This window comes from Sesamum indicum, linkage group LG6 (assembly GCF_000512975.1).
Source record: "Sesamum indicum cultivar Zhongzhi No. 13 linkage group LG6, S_indicum_v1.0, whole genome shotgun sequence".
NCBI lineage: Eukaryota > Viridiplantae > Streptophyta > Magnoliopsida > Lamiales > Pedaliaceae > Sesamum > Sesamum indicum.
The window spans coordinates 21,865,229-21,882,144 of NC_026150.1; the positions used below are offsets into that span (position 1 = coordinate 21,865,229).

Genomic DNA, 16,916 nt, shown 5'->3' on the forward strand with positions numbered 1-16,916 from the left:
GAAAAAAAGATAGAAAATACCCCTCAGCCTTAGAAGAATTTGCAAAGGGAGACAAGATCCGCGTGTAAATCCACGGGTTGGGTCGCCCGACCCAACCCGTCTGACCGGGTCCCATTGATTAACCCATTTTAACAGCCAATAGATCACCTGACACTCGGACGCTCAGATGATGCCACGTGGCACCCTCCTATGTGGTACCATACACTATAAGTATCAGCATTTATGAATATTTATGACAAGTGCATTTATTACGTTTCTAATCTCACCAGCTCTCCTTAGATTGCATTCGACACCACCTTTTCTAATTTAAGTATCGAAGGGCCTTAGCTGGGGGCCATCCAACAAGCCTAACGTGTGTTATGTTCTTAGGATCCATTAGTAGGAAGCTTGAAGAAGGGTTCAGCGACCCGATCTCAGGGTACCAAGGTCCGACGACTCAACCCCAATCGTGCGACCTGCATCACCATTTTTGAAGAGTTCCTATTTGGACATTATGATGAGTTGAAAACTCAAAATTTATATATTTAAAATATTTTAGATCTAAATCCACGCTAATAACTAATTATAAGAGGAAGAAAATATTTTACCCTTAGGGGTACACATTCAATGAGAATTTTTATCAAAATCAGGTTCGAACAAAAATCAAATCAATTACAAAAGTGTGATACACTTGTCATGTGATTGATCATTTTTCCAGAACTATACACCAATTATATGGTAAGTGTATTGAACTTGCCATATATTTAATTCAAACTCAGCTAAATCCATTTAGCCATTCATGTCATAGTAACTATAGCTATCTAATTACGTATTTTGTATTGATATATTTTACGTTGTTCACGTAATAAGTATAATTCCCTCACTACAATTTCGCTTTGATCATGTCTTTATTTTGTTGTTATTTTTAATTTAATGTCAAGTGACGATCATAGCCTTTACAACTATAGCAGCCCCTCACCGTTGTCACTAGAAAAAATATAATTTTCACTATAATTAATTATTATAATTAAAAGTAAAAAATTATAACTGATACTAATTAATTGTGACTATTAGCCGTTGTTTATGCAAGTAGAGCTAAAAAGACTATTGCAGCTAAAAATTGTAGCAATGGTAACCATAGTAAATGTTGATTAATCGTAATCAAAATTTTAAATTTCTCACATCGATTTTGTCTTACCCTGCTAAATGGTATTGATTTACTAAGGTTTTTATTTCATTTTAGTGCGTGTTCCTAAAATTGTTCGCTATGCATTTATTCTTGACAAAATCATGATAAAATCAAATTTGACCAGATCGAATCAAGCAAGTTTAATTATACATATCATGTAATCGATCACTCTCCCCAAACTGTACACTAATATAAAATAATTGCTCATGATGAAAGTTTATTAGTGGTGTAAAGGGTTCTCTGTGTCATACATGTTATTTTTAAAAGTGGTAATACATGATTACATCAATATCTTAATAAATTTAGCAATACATCAATATCCGATAGACCATCACTATAATTAAAAATATAAAATAAGTTGCAATAAATTCACATAAAAATGAGATAAATACCTACCCACATCATAGAACACAAATATATAACATCAAAATTTTCCATAGAACCTCAACCTTAAATATTTGTGTATCATCACTTTCTTGCTTTGTGGCTCTGATGATGAACTGAAAAAGAGATAGTGACTAGATAAGTAACTAGAAACCAACAGCCATAGCGACAAGTTGGTGAGACAAAGAATGAATGACAAACAAGATTGCTCGTACATGGATGATGTGCTGGTTTTGGAGGAATTAAGATTTTGGATGCACATGAATCAGAATCAGCATATCTTGAAGACAAGACAAAACAAACTTTTCATTTCTTCTGCATGCCTACTCACAACTTTCCATTGCTAACCATCATAATTCGAGTCCCACTGAATATATGGATATTTATCTTATTATATATGAGTTATTATATATAATTTATTTATTATTGTTAATTACATTGATGTATTAGTTGAATTGGGTAGTTCAGTGTGTCGAGATTATTTATTATAATTTATTTATCGTTATTAGTTATAAAAGAATTTGTAAATGTGCGGGACCATAATTTTTGTAATTATAAATTATTTGTAATTTTCAAAAGGAAAAAAAAAAGTAATACATATTTACGAATAAATATAATATGAGAGTGTCCTTTAAACCTGTTTTATAAATATAGGGATGGAAGTATTTTCATCTTTTTTTTGGTAAAATAATAAAATTTATGAGGGTTCTTGATGAAACATCATTATTTCGAGCATTCTGAATAAATCATGCCTCTGGAAAATTGCGAGCAATTTAGAATTAATACGAATATTATGATTCTCTTTTTCAGGAAAAAAGATAGAAGTAATTATATATACAGACTAGCAGTATGTGGCACACATGGAAAAACTATTTACAAAATATAAATAATTGAATATTTTTATTAAAATTTTTGTTGTAAGTATTTATTTATTTGATTTTTCCAAAATGTAGGAAAATTAATACAGATGAAGGAATCTTGACTATTAATAATATATATTATTGTTTATGTTTCTATTTTTCAGGTTTTAAAACAATAATTATAATAAAAAACATGTTTATTTATATTGTATTCTCATTTAAAATATATTACTTTGACATATATCAATCTGAAAATATTAACTAGTTGAAGGGCTAAATTGATATATTCAAAAGTTTGCCATCCAAGTTTACAAAAAATAACTAATTTAACGGAAAAATAGTAATTTTAATCCTAAAGGTCGTCATGGTCAACTTTGTTTCAACTGACTTGAACATATATACATATAAGAAAAATGCAAACAACCCGTTTGTAATATTACAAATGAGTAAATTACCCCGTATCAAAAGAAATGGCAATACCTCTATGTATTTTTAAAATTGCATCAATTTATCCCCGTGTTTTTTAAAATAAAGCAATTTATCTCCTTAGATAGTGAGATAAATTATTTCATTTTAAGGAATATAAAAAATAAATTGCTATTATATTTTCATATAGGAGTAATTTTCTCATTTGTATATAGAAAGATAAAGTACATTGTATATATATACACGCCAAGAAAAGGGCAGTTTTGTCTTATGTTGTTTGAGTTTATGGTTTGGCAATGGAGTCACCCCTCCTCCAACCTTTTACTTCGAATGACTTACATAAAAATAACCAATTGAAGTTCTTACAATAAATTTTAATATATACATTTACAAAAAAAAATTTAATAAAATAGTACTGAAAAATTAATGCTTATGATTAAACCCCTATAGTTATAGCACGTGTATTAAACTATTATTATTGTTGTTATTTAATTTCTTTAATTTTTGAAATTATATTTGATCTTGATTTTATTAATAATCAAATTGAGTTCCGTCAATACGAGTTGAGTTTTTCTAATTTGATACTTTTAGTACAATTTCATTAATTAAATCAAGCTGGAGTGGAGCAATAGCTGGAAAGCTTATAACGTAAAACTATGTTCAAATTTGATTTTTGTATTCAATGATCGAGTTGGTAAGAACTTCCATACATAGATCTCGAATAAAGTATCGATTTTGTTTTTCCTTTTTTCAATCCTAATTATCATCCTTACCAGTGGAATTGGCACTTGGCTTGTTATTGAAAATCATATATGGTATTAATTTATTCACAGAATAAAGGCTTCTTTGTCTGTAATGTAAGGCTTCTTTGTCTGTAATGTAAGGCTTCTTTGTCTGTAATGTATTTGTGGATCACTTTGCTTATTCTTTAGCTTCTGGTGATGATGAACTAAACAACACATAGTGACTAGATAATTAACTAAAAACCACCGCCCTCATTGACAGTTGGTCAGACAAAGAAGGATTCTCCAACAATATTGCTCTTACATGGGATTATGAGCTGGTTTCGGAGGAATTAAGATTTCACATTTCCGAATCAGCAGGTTCTTCTTTTCCCAATATGAATCAGCATATCTTGGAGAGCAGACAAAACCAACTTTCCATTTCTTGGACTTTTCTGTTCAATTATAACAGCATTTGTGTCCTTAATTCCACTTGTGTATTGTCCCTCTTCATTTGTATTTGCATATATAAGAGGCTGTATATTCTCATCTTGAAACCGTAGCCCTGTCGCATTTTCTCGTCCCATTGCCATGGCAACTTCTGCTCTCAGACTTACAATAGTTTTGATTCTTAGTATGATTGTTTTCTCGACTTATACTATGAGTTCAAATGCGCGTTCCACTCGTGGATTCTTGTCCGAGCCAGGACCAGCTCGTAGCCCACGTCTGATGTTGCGTGAATTGGGTTTTAGCCAAGTAATGTTGGAATATTACCAAAGAAGGGCTATTATGCTGGATGCAGGAACGATGAGAGTGGCGCCTGGAGGTCCGGACCCTCAGCACCATTCTAAATCACCAGCCATGCCATAATGCATGTATCAAGAACAGTTCGCTTGTCTTATGGATGTCTGTCCTTAATCTAAATTTTGATCGGTTTCTGAAAATCGTTTACACAACCTACATGTGTACTCAAAGTTTCATGTTTCCCAGTTTCTTGGATCTGTGTCTTTAATTTATGTTCTTCTATATTAAACACAATCCACTGCTGACGTGACATCATCCACAGTGACCGGTGATTCCAGAGTTATTCCATATAAGAAAAACAACCCATCCAAGACATGCAATAAAACTGTTTGGTAATAATACTCCATTGCAAGAATCAGCTGGAATTTTACTGTTTAAAACAGTACTAATGTGTTTCTTGTGATAGTTCCCCTGACTATGAAGCCCAAACATCCAGTACTAAATAATGTATGTGAAGCATAAATATATCAGAAAAGATCAGGTATTTTTCTGTCTTAACAGTCTGTGGGAAGAGGGTACTGGCAGTATTTGCTGTTCTTCATGCAGAGGAAGAATCTCTCATAGGCCAATGCCATCTTAGACGCTGTAAACATCGAAAGCACATGTTTTCGACAGAACATACCCTTTTCTTGCAAAGATTTCAACCCATCTCTTATGGCCAAATTCAGGGCTTCTACTAAGGATCCCACATTTGGGGAAAATGTGTATCCATATTCTCCACTGAGAACCACAGTCCCAGTTATGCTTGGGAAATTTGTCGTCAAGACCGGCTTCCCACAATGCATAGCTTCGATTAACGTAAGATCAAGCCCCTGAGGCCTCAAAGTTGGATTTATAAACAAATCAAGAGCATTGTAGAAATCAGACAACTCATATGGTTCCAGTGCACCTAATACCCTCACATTTGGCCCCAACTCCGAGTACCTTTTACTCCACGGCCCGGATCCAGCCACAAGTAGAAAAACCCCCGGATGTTGCTTTGCTATCGAGGAAAATGCCTCGTATAGCAGCGGATGGCCTTTGTCCCTAACCAGCCGGCCCGCAACTCCCATCACTAAGCTGACGTTTGACGGAACGCCGTGCTTTTTCCTAAACCTCAACCCTGCCTCAGGATCAAACACAAAATTTTTCTCATCAACCCCATTGAGTATCACATGAACATTTCTCTGAGGCAGCTGATATATGTTCCTCAGCACCTCACCAGCGCTGTTGCTGATGCATATATGCTGTGAATAACTCGAGAAGAACCTGATTTCGTCAAGAAGACGGGGCATTGCTTCTTGAAGCTCAGTTGTTGGCCCCGGAAACAGGCCATTCGGGTTGGCAAGAAGCTCCTGGAACAGCTTTGAGTGCATGATCTCATACCATATCCCATGCCACGTTACAGCAACCTTAGGCAGCATTTTCGCCCGCCAGTAAGGCAACGACACACTCTCAGTGTGCACGTAGTCGAAATCTCCACTACCGTTCTCCTGCAGGAACATCTCATACGCCAGAGAAAAGTTCACTGATCCATGATCATTTGCTGCAAAATGCACACTGAGATTGCCTTCTTTCACTTCACTACGTTGCTGCCTATCTGAAGGCGCTGTAAAAACATGGATTTTGTGCCCCCTACTAGCCAGGGCCGAATACAAAGTCGAAGCATGACGTTCCATCCCGCCGGGGGACGGACCGGTAGGCCATGACTTGGAGAAAACGGCGATCTTCAGCTTCTCAGACGTCGGTCCAAAACAGAGCTTATTCCAGGGGGAGTTTAAGTCACGCAAATCCCCTCTGTACCTTGCTTCATGATGCAAGAATCCAGGTTCCCAGAAGCGAGTTTCGGGCGTGAAAACGTAAACAGCTGACCCAAACAATAGAGCTAACGTTAAAATAGTTAAAGAAGTTCTGCAGTAATAGAGCTTGTGAGAATTAGAAGAGGCATAACGAGGTTTGCAATACGGTTTCTTCCAGCCCATTACAAAGAATTTCAAGAAAACTAGGATTGTGATTGTTCAGTGGAGGTGGAGTTCATTACAAGGCAAAGAGCCTTATCACAATGGATGATTAAAATAAACACATTGTGGAGTGTGCAGTGTGAGGATTTTAATGGTTGCTACCATTGATGCCGGATCTTCTTGAAGAAGTGAAATTTTATATAGAGTAATTGCAGTTAATGTCAACGTACCTTGCCTGATAATTTGAAACCTCGTGAAATTTGAATGTACTTATTGCAGCCTTATAAATTTTTGGAGGGACTGAACTGGTTCTTGTCCCTGCCCGAGGTCACACTCCATTTGCAATCCCACGGCACCCGCAAAATTGGATTTATTTCTCGCATTAAGATCAACGGCAGCTGTAGTCTATTAATCTCTCTACCTTCTGTGCTTGGTTCTATAATGAATCCAAATTTCTGATTTGGGACTCTGTTTTACTTTAGTATTTCATTTGTATTTGACATTGTTAAGATAATGACAAAATAGACTACAGATAAAAAAAAACAACTTATCATTCATCTATATCGCTGTATAAGTACTAATTGTTGGAAGTTAATGGTTAAAAGTCAAATATTGTCAAACCAATTATGTGCGGTTGGATTCTTACAAAAACATTTGAAAGAAGTAAATGTATGTCTTGACTGTTATTTGTTTCTATCCCACTTGCATATTCTTTTTCTGAGGGTACAAAAATGAGAAAGAAAAAAGGGTACAAAAATGAGAAAGAAAAAAGGGGATGTCATTCTGTAAACCCATCAGGTTAGATTGTTCATGTCCATGTATGGACATAATCAAGGTCTGTATAGTTGATTTACTGTCTTCAAGAATCAAGACTTAACCATGTGGAAAACACACAGGTTAGAACGTACGTTTAGCCCCACCATATACCTTGACAAGAATTCGAATATATATATATATATATTATAGATTTGATAACGTTTGATTTTAACCATTAGATCACATGGATCGATGAACCAATTCGCACATTTTCATTCAAACTTTAATTCTTAGTGTACTGTTGTTGTAGGTTTGTTATAGAAATTAAGATTATTGTACAAATTTAAGTACGATTCTCCCTCTCAGTCTTTAATGCACCAAAAGAAAAAAAAAATAAAAGAAAGAAAGTGAGTGCATATTGCAAACCGTTGCAAGTAGCATTAATATTTAGGTAGAGCGTATTTATATTATTATCAAATTTGAGAAATCAATAGCTTTTCTTTTAATTTAGAATAGAATTGACCTCAAACGAATTAATATAGAGTAGAACTCAACCTAAACGGGGACACAACATTTCGGACTCCTCAAACTGATATTCATATATCACTTGGCTTAATTCTTCCCTAATATCGTCCAAAATGCTCAATAGTTTTGGGATATCATTATTTTGCATTTTTTTTTTATGATAAATAAACAATGTAAATTATTTAATTCATTTTCTGCCAAGTCACGCCAAAGATAATTTCTGTTTATATAAATTTAAAATTAAAATTTTTTATTGGGTTTATTCAGTTATTCTTTTTTATGTTTATTCAATTTTATTTAATTAAACGAGTATAATAGAAATTTAAATTATGTACATGTACACATCTAATGTGCTTCGATTGCTAGCATAAATTATAACTCATATAACGCATCTAATGTGCTTCCATGTGCTGTGTTGATCGCCCACCGACCCCATCCACATAAGTAGGCATTATAACGCTCTGTTTCTCCATCCCTTCTCGAAATTGATTGAATTTTTGCACTATTAGGCCATGAATCTATTTCGACCCAACAAACATCAAATTAACTGGGCTGTTATATAGTCTGAAATTTTTGTTGGTAGCCCTAACTTTGTTTTAGTGAAGTGAATGTCCAAACTAGATGTATTGTTGATCATAAGTTTGGTCCAAATTTGCTAATACTGATTAGTACATACCATTGCTAATGGTGCTTTACATAACATGTCTTGGTTTATCTTTGGGTTCTACATTGGACTATGATTTTTATACTAATTTTGAATTTCTAAAAGGGACAATCTCGATCTCAAATCTTAGTTAAGTTGTCGTGTTTCGTGTTTCCAACTTAATTTGCTAATATAGATTTTACTTTTAAGTAATTATAATTTACAGTATTTTTGTGTATAATTGTCAATCTATCAAACATATTATTACAAAAAGATATTCACCAATAAGTATCTATAATGACAAAAAACCTGTAAACGTATTCTCAGCGAGTATAAAAAAATATTAGCTACTAAATTAAAGTATGACAATACATATACTTCTTGCAAAAAAAAATTTATATAGATCAAACGTAAAAATATTAAACAACTAAAATTAAGATTCTCGATCACAGAATTTAAAGTATTTGATATTTTTAGCCTGGATGCATATAAATATTTCACTTCCCTTATCTCAAAAAGTCAAAACGTTGAGATTCATAAGCAAAATTAGAGAGATTGAAACATCATTAATTAAGGTGGAAAAGGGCATAAGAGACTTTTCAACTGTCTCTATTTTGGACATTGGCTGACAACTCATCCATTTTATCCCAAGATTTAGGAGACAAAGATTGGGAGTCAGATCTGATACTAGAAACATTTTTCCACGTTCTCAGTAACAATAGCCGCAAACGAGCTTTGTTCTCTGTCGGGAAAATTCACATTAAACCAAACACCACCTTGTCGGAAGTTATAATTAACGCAGCAACATGGGGACATTTCTTGCATAATGTACCTACATATATTATTAGAATCTTGTAATGTAGCTTAAATCATAAATAACCTTATAAAAATCAATTATACCTTCAAATTGTATTAATATAATTAAATAGGACCAAGATTTATATCTTTTTACTCTTTATTTATCTGATAATTTATTATAGCGATTACTAATTTTAAAATTATGAGATAATTATCATCGAATACGTGAGTTTCGTATGTCTTCTAACACATGTAACTATGTATAGATATGAACGTGCATCATTTGACATGTATAAATTTATTAAACTAAGATCTAGCTTTTCGACTCTGTTTTTACCTATTTTCGCTCCATCTAGCGCAAGTATTAGAAAATTTTAGTTTCAAAGTTATCTCAATAAGCCTAACATGTATTTAACTCAAATCAACTCAGTATCCTAATTAGAGGTCCAACGGCGGACCCCATCTTAGATCCAAAACGATCTTAATATTTCAATTTTGACTTCGATCCAAAATAAAATTTATAGAAATTAAATAATTTATCACCATAAAATTTGAAAATTGTAGAATTAAATTCAAGTACAGCACCATGAAATCATACCCAGGCTTAGTTGTATTGGATATAGGTTTGGATGAGACATGTACAAATATGAGAATGTTTTGAAATGCATATGAAAATCAATTGTCCAAATATTATGTGTCTTAAAAGGACATTCTTGCAATAACTCAATAAGATATTTAAGTGTTGATCGTCAAAGAATATATTAATCGCTCATCTCGTTATGTTATGATATAAAAGTATGATCTGTCCTCAGGCTTATACATACATGTATATTTAAGTTTTCTTCACCTGGTATATTTTTTCTTGATCGCTCCGAAATGTTGTTTATGAAACCAGTCATTAATAAATATTTGATCTGCAAATTCGACATGTTAATGAGATCAATCATTAATAGATGCTCATTACACGAGAGACAAAGCGAAAGAGATAATGTTCGATTATATTTGTATATATGTGAATACTCGACCACTATACTAACGATTTTCTGAATACATAATATGTTCATATTTAATCATTAATTAGATTTTTTAGATAAATAAATAATATTTTAATATATCAACTCAGTGGCAATATTCATATTTATGTGATATTTATACAAAAAAATATTATAAATTGCATAAAAATGATGATGAAAACCTTGTGAAAAAAAAACAAAATTAAAGACGTGTAAAAATAAAAGTATAGAAAAACGCAATTTTGGAAGCAGATAAATAAATAAAATACTAAAAAAGCCAATATATCAAAGGAATAAAATATTATAAAAAAGCCAATAATATCAAAGTAAGCAAATGAGTTCACACGTGTGGGGAGTGGTAGGTGACCACTTTGCAGGACAGGGGCGTGAAATGGTGCGCGGATGAGACAGACAGTCCCACGGCGCTCTTGTCAGCACGCGCTTGCACTCGCCAGTGACGTGGCCAGCTAACACCGCCTTCGGATTAGTAGTCAAGGAGCGCGTGTAATTAAGAGTAGTGTGCCGCCCGCCCGAATAATATCATTCGAGGGGGAGTGTAGAGAGAGAAACAGATGTGGTTTCTAGAGAGAGAAATCGAGTAGTTCGGATCCAGGAAGAGAACGCGCGCTCCTCCTTCTCTCGTACTCTCAAACCCTAAACATTTTTCCTTATTTTTTTCTCCTTCTTTTTTTTGAAAAAAAAAATAGAGTTTCTGTATTATTGTTATTATTATTTTTATTTCAGATCTTTAGATTTTCTTCTTCGTTTTGGGGGGATTTTCTTTCGTTTTAAATCTGTATGGATCTGTTTATATGTGTGAAGTTTCACTCTTCCTAAGTTAATTGAGCTAGGGTTTTCATTTTATTTTGTCAGTCGTGATTATCGGTACCCTGACTTGGGATGGATGTTGTCTAATTCTAGGGTTTTTGAAGTTTGGAATGTCTAGGGTTCTGTGGGGTTGATTTGGAGAAATTAGGGTTTTAATCCCGATTGGTGATTACATGTATGGCTTCTGGGGCTATAGGGGATTCTAGCAATGAGTTGAATTGGAGAGGGAGGTGTCGATGGACTGAAAATAGCAAAGTTTATACGCGAAAACTCCACAAGAAAGTCCAAAATACTAGCAATAATACCGATACTGCCCTCTCCTCCACCGTTGCCTCCGCCGCCACCACCGAGGTTTCCACCGCCCCCACCTCCAAGGACCCCAATGACTCCGCCTCTGCATCCCCTCCGCCCACCACTCCTGCGAGTCATTCTGTGACAACTGCTTCCCCCAGGAATGCAGGGGATAATGCTGCGCAAGAGTCTCAGGAAGCCATAGTGACCAAGGATGCGGTCTCTTTTCAGCAAAGGGTGCCAGAGCAATCACCAACACTAGAACGGAGTCCTTCACATAGTTCAGCAAACAAAAATGTTGATTACTCCCTCCAGCAGCCACAGCTGGGAGACCATCAAGAGCATATGCCCTCACTTTCAGAGGATAATTATTCTGCTGAGCATGGAGTGCAAGAAGGCAGTGGCAGTCAAAATGTTGAGCTGCACAATCATGAAGATTTGCTGCCGCCTCGGAGCAGTGAGACCCTGAATTTGAAGAGACCATCCCCCCTTCCAGGTCCAAATGAGACACTGCAGGCAGGTGGTGATGGTCCACAGTGTTTGAGGGAGTCGTCACCTTTGATCAGTGAGAATGTTCTGCCAAATGTCAGAGAAGTTGCAGCACCGCACTTTCCTGTTGGGGAAGTGTTGCAAAATGATGAAGAAATGATGCCATCGCCACCTCAAGTACCCAGTGGCAATGGGCCAGCAATTGTCAATGGAGTTAACGAGCCCCTGGTCTTTTCTAAGGTTGATGATAAGGTCAAATTTAAGTTAGCTAAAGCAACACTGAAGGATGAGGTTAAGGAGCTTAGGAACAAACTGGAGTGCGAGCTTGATCAGGTTAGGAGGTTAGCTAAACAGCTCGAAGCCAAGGAGCTTCAGCTTGCTTCTTTTAATACTCAGATTAGCAATAGTAATCTTAGTAATACTAGTAATTATATTGGTGTTGAGTCTGTTGACGGTGGTGATATTGGTGGGCATAGCTATCCTCAGCCTGAGCATTCCCGAAATGACCTTGTAGACAGGAGAGTTTTGTTGAGACTTAGCTCGGAGGGTGGTGTGACGGGGCACCCCGAAGTTAGATCTATGGGATTGGCGAGAGTAAACTCTGATGTGGGTACAACACGAAATCTAGAACCGAGGCCATATAGTAGGCAGCTCAGTGTTGCAGTAATGGAAAACAATCGCAGGGCTGGAGAATTTGTTGAGAAGGAGAAACGAACTCCAAAGGCGAATCAGTATTACCGAAATTCAGAGTTCCTGCTGGGGAAGGACAGACTGCCTTCTGAAAGCATCAAGCGGTTGAAGACAAATAATGGGAGGAAACATAGTGGAGAAACAGAACATGCCTTTCGGTTGGGTTTTGGGTTTGAGAAGAGCCGGAATCAGGTGTTTAAGAGCTGTAGCAGCTTACTGCAGAGGTTGATGAAGCACAAGCATGGTTGGGTGTTTAATGAGCCAGTGGACGCCAAGGCCCTGGGGTTGGTTGATTACCATGATATCATTAAGCACCCCATGGATTTGGGCACAATTAAGACTAGACTATCACAAAATTGGTACAAGTCACCGAGGGAGTTTGCAGAGGATGTAAGACTTGTTTTTCGAAATGCCATGACTTATAATCCTAAAGGGCAGGATGTCCACATTATGGCTGAACAATTATCACAGATTTTTGAAGAGAGGTGGGCTATTATAGAGACCGAGTATAATCCTTATTGGAAGTACCAAATGTATCAGGATGCAGGTTTGCCCACTCCCACTTCCAGAAAGGGTCTCCCTCAGTCTCATTTTGCCCCTGCTTCTGTCCCAGCCTTAGCTCCTGCTCCTGTTCGTGGATCGGCCCCTGCTGCAGTGCAAGACCGTGCTCATGCGCCCACTTCTACTGCTCCTATTCATCTGCATGCTCCTGCTGCTCTCCAGATGAGGACATCGGATAGGCCAGAAACATTGACAACACCTATGGCTGTTGATCCCAAAATTCAACGAACTCATGTTGGCAGGACACCCCTTCCAAAGAAACCAAAAGCGAAGGATCCCAATAAAAGGGACATGACTTATGAGGAGAAGCAAAGACTTAGCACAAATCTTCAGAGCTTGCCTTCTGAAAAACTTGATGCTATTGTTCAGATCATTAAGAAGAGGAATACCGCGCTTTCTCAACATGATGATGAGATCGAGGTGGACATTGACAATGTTGATGCAGAAACGCTCTGGGAACTTGATCGTTTTGTGACTAATTACAAAAAGAGCTTAAGCAAGAACAAAAGAAAAGCTGAACTCGCGCTTCAAGCTAGATTGGTAGCTAATCAGACAGCTGCTCCAACGGTAATAGCTGGACTTTCCTTTTGTGGTTGCATAATATTTGGAATTTTGCGGCAATCTTTCTGTGAGATCTTATCAAAATGCATTTAAATATCTCTTCACATCATTGCAGAACAAAATGACAGCAGTAGCTGATGTCCGCAGTGAAGGTGGAACAGGTGTTTATCTACTATTGTGGTGTTTTACATTCTTCACTGTGCTCTCAGAACAGCATTCTGACATTGATTTTCATCCTTTCCTGAAGTTCTCGAGGAAAGCACGGCACCTCCTGCTGTTGAAGGTGAAAACAAGGGGTATACTAGAAGTAGGTCCAGCAGTTCAAGCAGTTCCAGCAGTGATTCGGGATCTTCATCAAGTGGTAAATGATGATTCTATTTCTTCTATTTTAGCTTTTCTGTTGATTAGTTTTTGTATCTACACTCTCAAAAATATCATATTTCTGGGCTACATGCAATCATTATGTTGTTTTTGGCAATGATCTTTGCTGTTCTTCGATCTGAATTACTTCAGTTATGTTTTAACCTTTATTTCTATTTAATTTACAGATTCCGATAGCGATAGTTCCTCTGGAGATGGATCAGATGCGGGGCATTCACCTGGGACATGAATTATATTAAGGTATAGGAGAGATATGTATACTCTGTTCTGAGCCAACACTGCTTCAAGAAATCTTCTGTCTAAATTTCCACTTCACGTGCTTTCCAATCCATTTTTTGGTTGTGCCTTGTATTCCACTTTATTTTAGATATAATGACCAATTTTAGTTCCATTTATGATACGGAGAACAACTTACCAGCAGGTTCTCATATTTTGCTTAGCGACCAACAGCAGAAACTATTGACATGCATTCATGTAAAAAGTTGGATCCATTTCCTCTGGAATCTGATGCATCTAATATTACCGTATATGCAGAGTTAAGTTTGCTTCCATTTTGAGGGAATATATTTTTTTTTGAGTTCCTTTAAAGGGAATGTTTGCTTTTGAAAGACTTTAAAGCACCAGTGTTGTGCACTTGATATGTTAGAGAGGGCGGAAAATTGGCTTGTCATGTTAGTGCTAACTCAATAGGTAGAAGTTTAACTACACGTGGAAATAATTAAAAATAAAATAATCAGATGTACCTATGAGAACTCCGCTTATGATTTAATGCCTGATCGAAGTTGCCTTTCTGTCAGTATATTACGCTTTCAGATTACTTGATTTAGTTCTGAGGCGATGTACATTAACTCTTCTCTCCTTCCTGGGCCATGGAAACCCTTGTTCTAGTTTGTTTGTTAAGGATCTGCACGATTCTTCTTTTGTTTTTGACCTTTTTAATTGCACTATCCGAATGTAATATGTTGTTAGCACTTCTGTCCCACATTATTACTTGTATTTCCTTTGGGAATGTCTTCAAGGCTACATTTCCTAAAATGAAATTATCACCGAACATATTGTATTGATCACTAATTATGTTATAAATATGTGATGAATATTCCAGGCTTTCACTTTTTCAACTGTTATCTAAGTTCCGGTGCCAAGTCTAAATGGACAAATAATATTTGGGCGGCAGGATTGAATGCGGAAGTAGCGGTTATGCTTGTTGATAGAAATTGTTTACCCCTGTACCATGCACGGTTAATGGAAATAATGCTTACAAATGCCACTTTGATCCTGTCTCCTTTGCCATGGGCGGGAGCTCAGGGGCATGTAGAGGAGAGAGAGAGAACATGGGTGCGGGGGCAGTGGAATTATCTAATTAAATATTAAATTTATCATTGCAAAGTGTCATGGTTTCTGCTGTGTTCAATTAAATGCGATCAGCTTTGTTAAGATGTCTAAAGACTGAAACTTCAACTAGTTGTCTTTATTTGGATAATCATAGTTGAGAATATACTCCTCACTGCTTTATTGCCTAGGGAATAACAATGGGCACCTTGGGACATTTTACACAATCTTTTTTGAAGTCTTTGTAATCCGCATAGCTCATATTAGAAGATATGTTGAACAGTTAGAATTGGATTGCGTGGTATTTGTGCTTGTCTAGAAATGAATGGTTGGACATTAATATCCATTAGCGCTAAATGGTTGTCTATTATCTTGTAGTACTTATTACAGGATTGTGCTGATATTGTACATGGAATTATTTAACATTTTCTTGGAAGTAGGAATCATGTTTTCTGGATGTTCTGTCCATGACATGTTTCTTTATATTGCAGGACAAAAGGCCATGACGCACCGAGGTGTTCTTGATGAATATTTTGATACTGATTCTGCCTGCAAATGCCTGTACATGGACCTTTCAGAGATGTTGCATGGTCAGATGCGAAATGCAAGGCCTCTTCAATCTTTTAGGTGTACAACTCAGGACTCTCATTCTTACCATCATTTGAACGTGTAGTATTTAAGGAGGTTTCTGTTATTAGAAAAAATGTATTTTTGATTGGTTATGATGGTGATGGGGGAATGTAGTTGCTGTAAATTTTCATGATTGCTACCGATTTCTAGTTATAAAAGCTTTCGTTAGGATATTTTTAAACTTTATTTGACTAGTGAATGTAGGTATTCAGTTCATTGGGGCCGAGATTGAATGGGCAAGCATACTTGACTAACTAGCTGGCTGTCAGTTGTATGCTGTCATCTAGTATTATTTTGCTTGTGTTTACCAGATATAACTGTAGTGTGCAGAGTTGCTGATCTTGGAGTGTCATAATATTTTCTTCTTTTGGTTAGAATCACGGTTATTGTAGATTTCATGCAAAGGCAGTTGAAAAAGGTAGCCTTGGAAGCGGCATCAATTTGTTGCTTGGTAAAGCAGTTTGTGTTGCTTCATACTCTATTTCCTAAATTTAGTTGCAATGGCTCCTTTTCTAGTCATCTATGATTGTGTCACATGCCTGGATGATTTTTGAAATTCCAACTTACATTTGTAGTGTAGCTTATGTTAGTGCAAGTGGTATGGGAAATTGCAATGAACCTCATGTTGGATAAGATTCTGTAGGATTTATATGATAATGAAAGATATTATGATTTGTGGAGTAGAAAATAATGATGCAACATTTCTGAGCACTGAAAATCGAAGAAGCAGCTTGTTTTTCTCAATGAACTGCGACAGGAGTTGGAGACTCAATCCAACCAGAGCCTAGGATTTTGTTAGGCTGCTTGGCAATTGAAGAGTGGTGATTGAGCAGTTGGTGTCAGGTTTGATATTTCTGGAGGTGAAATTCTTGGTCTGCTTATGTGTTGTTTATGGCAGCTAATTCCTCGGTGAAGGAGGTTTTAGGTTTACACTTGATGCACTTTCATGTTGAAGTAGCTACGTGAATGATTCTTGTCTCCAGATGACCGAAAATGTACTTGCTTTTGTTGTCTATGGTCATTACAAGTTAACCCAATTTTTGGGTCACCGCTTTTGAGATTCAGACTTGAGTGTTAAAGGACTACCACTCATACTATGCAGTAAGCAAAAAGGTTT

The 16,916-nt window shown here is 36.2% G+C and overlaps 2 protein-coding genes across 3 annotated transcripts; one reads left to right on the top strand and one right to left on the bottom strand.

The window, feature by feature from the left end:
* LOC105165820 (phosphatidylinositol N-acetylglucosaminyltransferase gpi3 subunit) lies at nt 4,687–6,441 on the bottom strand. Its single transcript, XM_011084983.2, has one exon. It carries the CDS (start codon nt 6,323–6,325, stop codon nt 4,859–4,861), a length of 1,467 nt encoding a protein of 488 aa, XP_011083285.1. The 5' UTR covers nt 6,326–6,441; the 3' UTR covers nt 4,687–4,858.
* LOC105165432 (transcription factor GTE4-like) lies at nt 10,573–16,053 on the top strand. Of its 2 annotated transcripts, XM_020694742.1 has the most exons (6): nt 10,573–10,680; nt 10,961–13,465; nt 13,575–13,620; nt 13,707–13,820; nt 14,008–14,080; nt 15,661–16,053. In XM_020694742.1, exons 2-5 carry the CDS (start codon nt 11,045–11,047, stop codon nt 14,067–14,069), a joined length of 2,643 nt encoding a protein of 880 aa, XP_020550401.1. In that variant the 5' UTR covers nt 10,573–10,680; nt 10,961–11,044; the 3' UTR covers nt 14,070–14,080; nt 15,661–16,053. The 2 variants fall into 2 exon arrangements, with proteins under 2 accessions (XP_020550401.1, XP_011082744.2); XM_011084442.2 differs by having other exon boundaries at nt 10,581–13,465.

Bases quoted from the DNA above. Each gene is read 5' to 3' on its own strand.
- LOC105165820 (XM_011084983.2), bottom strand. From the start codon at position 6,325: ATGGGCTGGAAGAAACCGTATTGCAAACCTCGTTATGCCTCTTCTAAT.
- LOC105165432 (XM_020694742.1), top strand. From the start codon at position 11,045: ATGGCTTCTGGGGCTATAGGGGATTCTAGCAATGAGTTGAATTGGAGA. The intron at 13,621-13,706 runs GTGTTTATCTAC...CCTTTCCTGAAG, and splicing joins CCGCAGTGAAGGTGGAACAG to TTCTCGAGGAAAGCACGGCA. The intron at 13,821-14,007 runs GTAAATGATGAT...TTTAATTTACAG, and splicing joins TTCGGGATCTTCATCAAGTG to ATTCCGATAGCGATAGTTCC.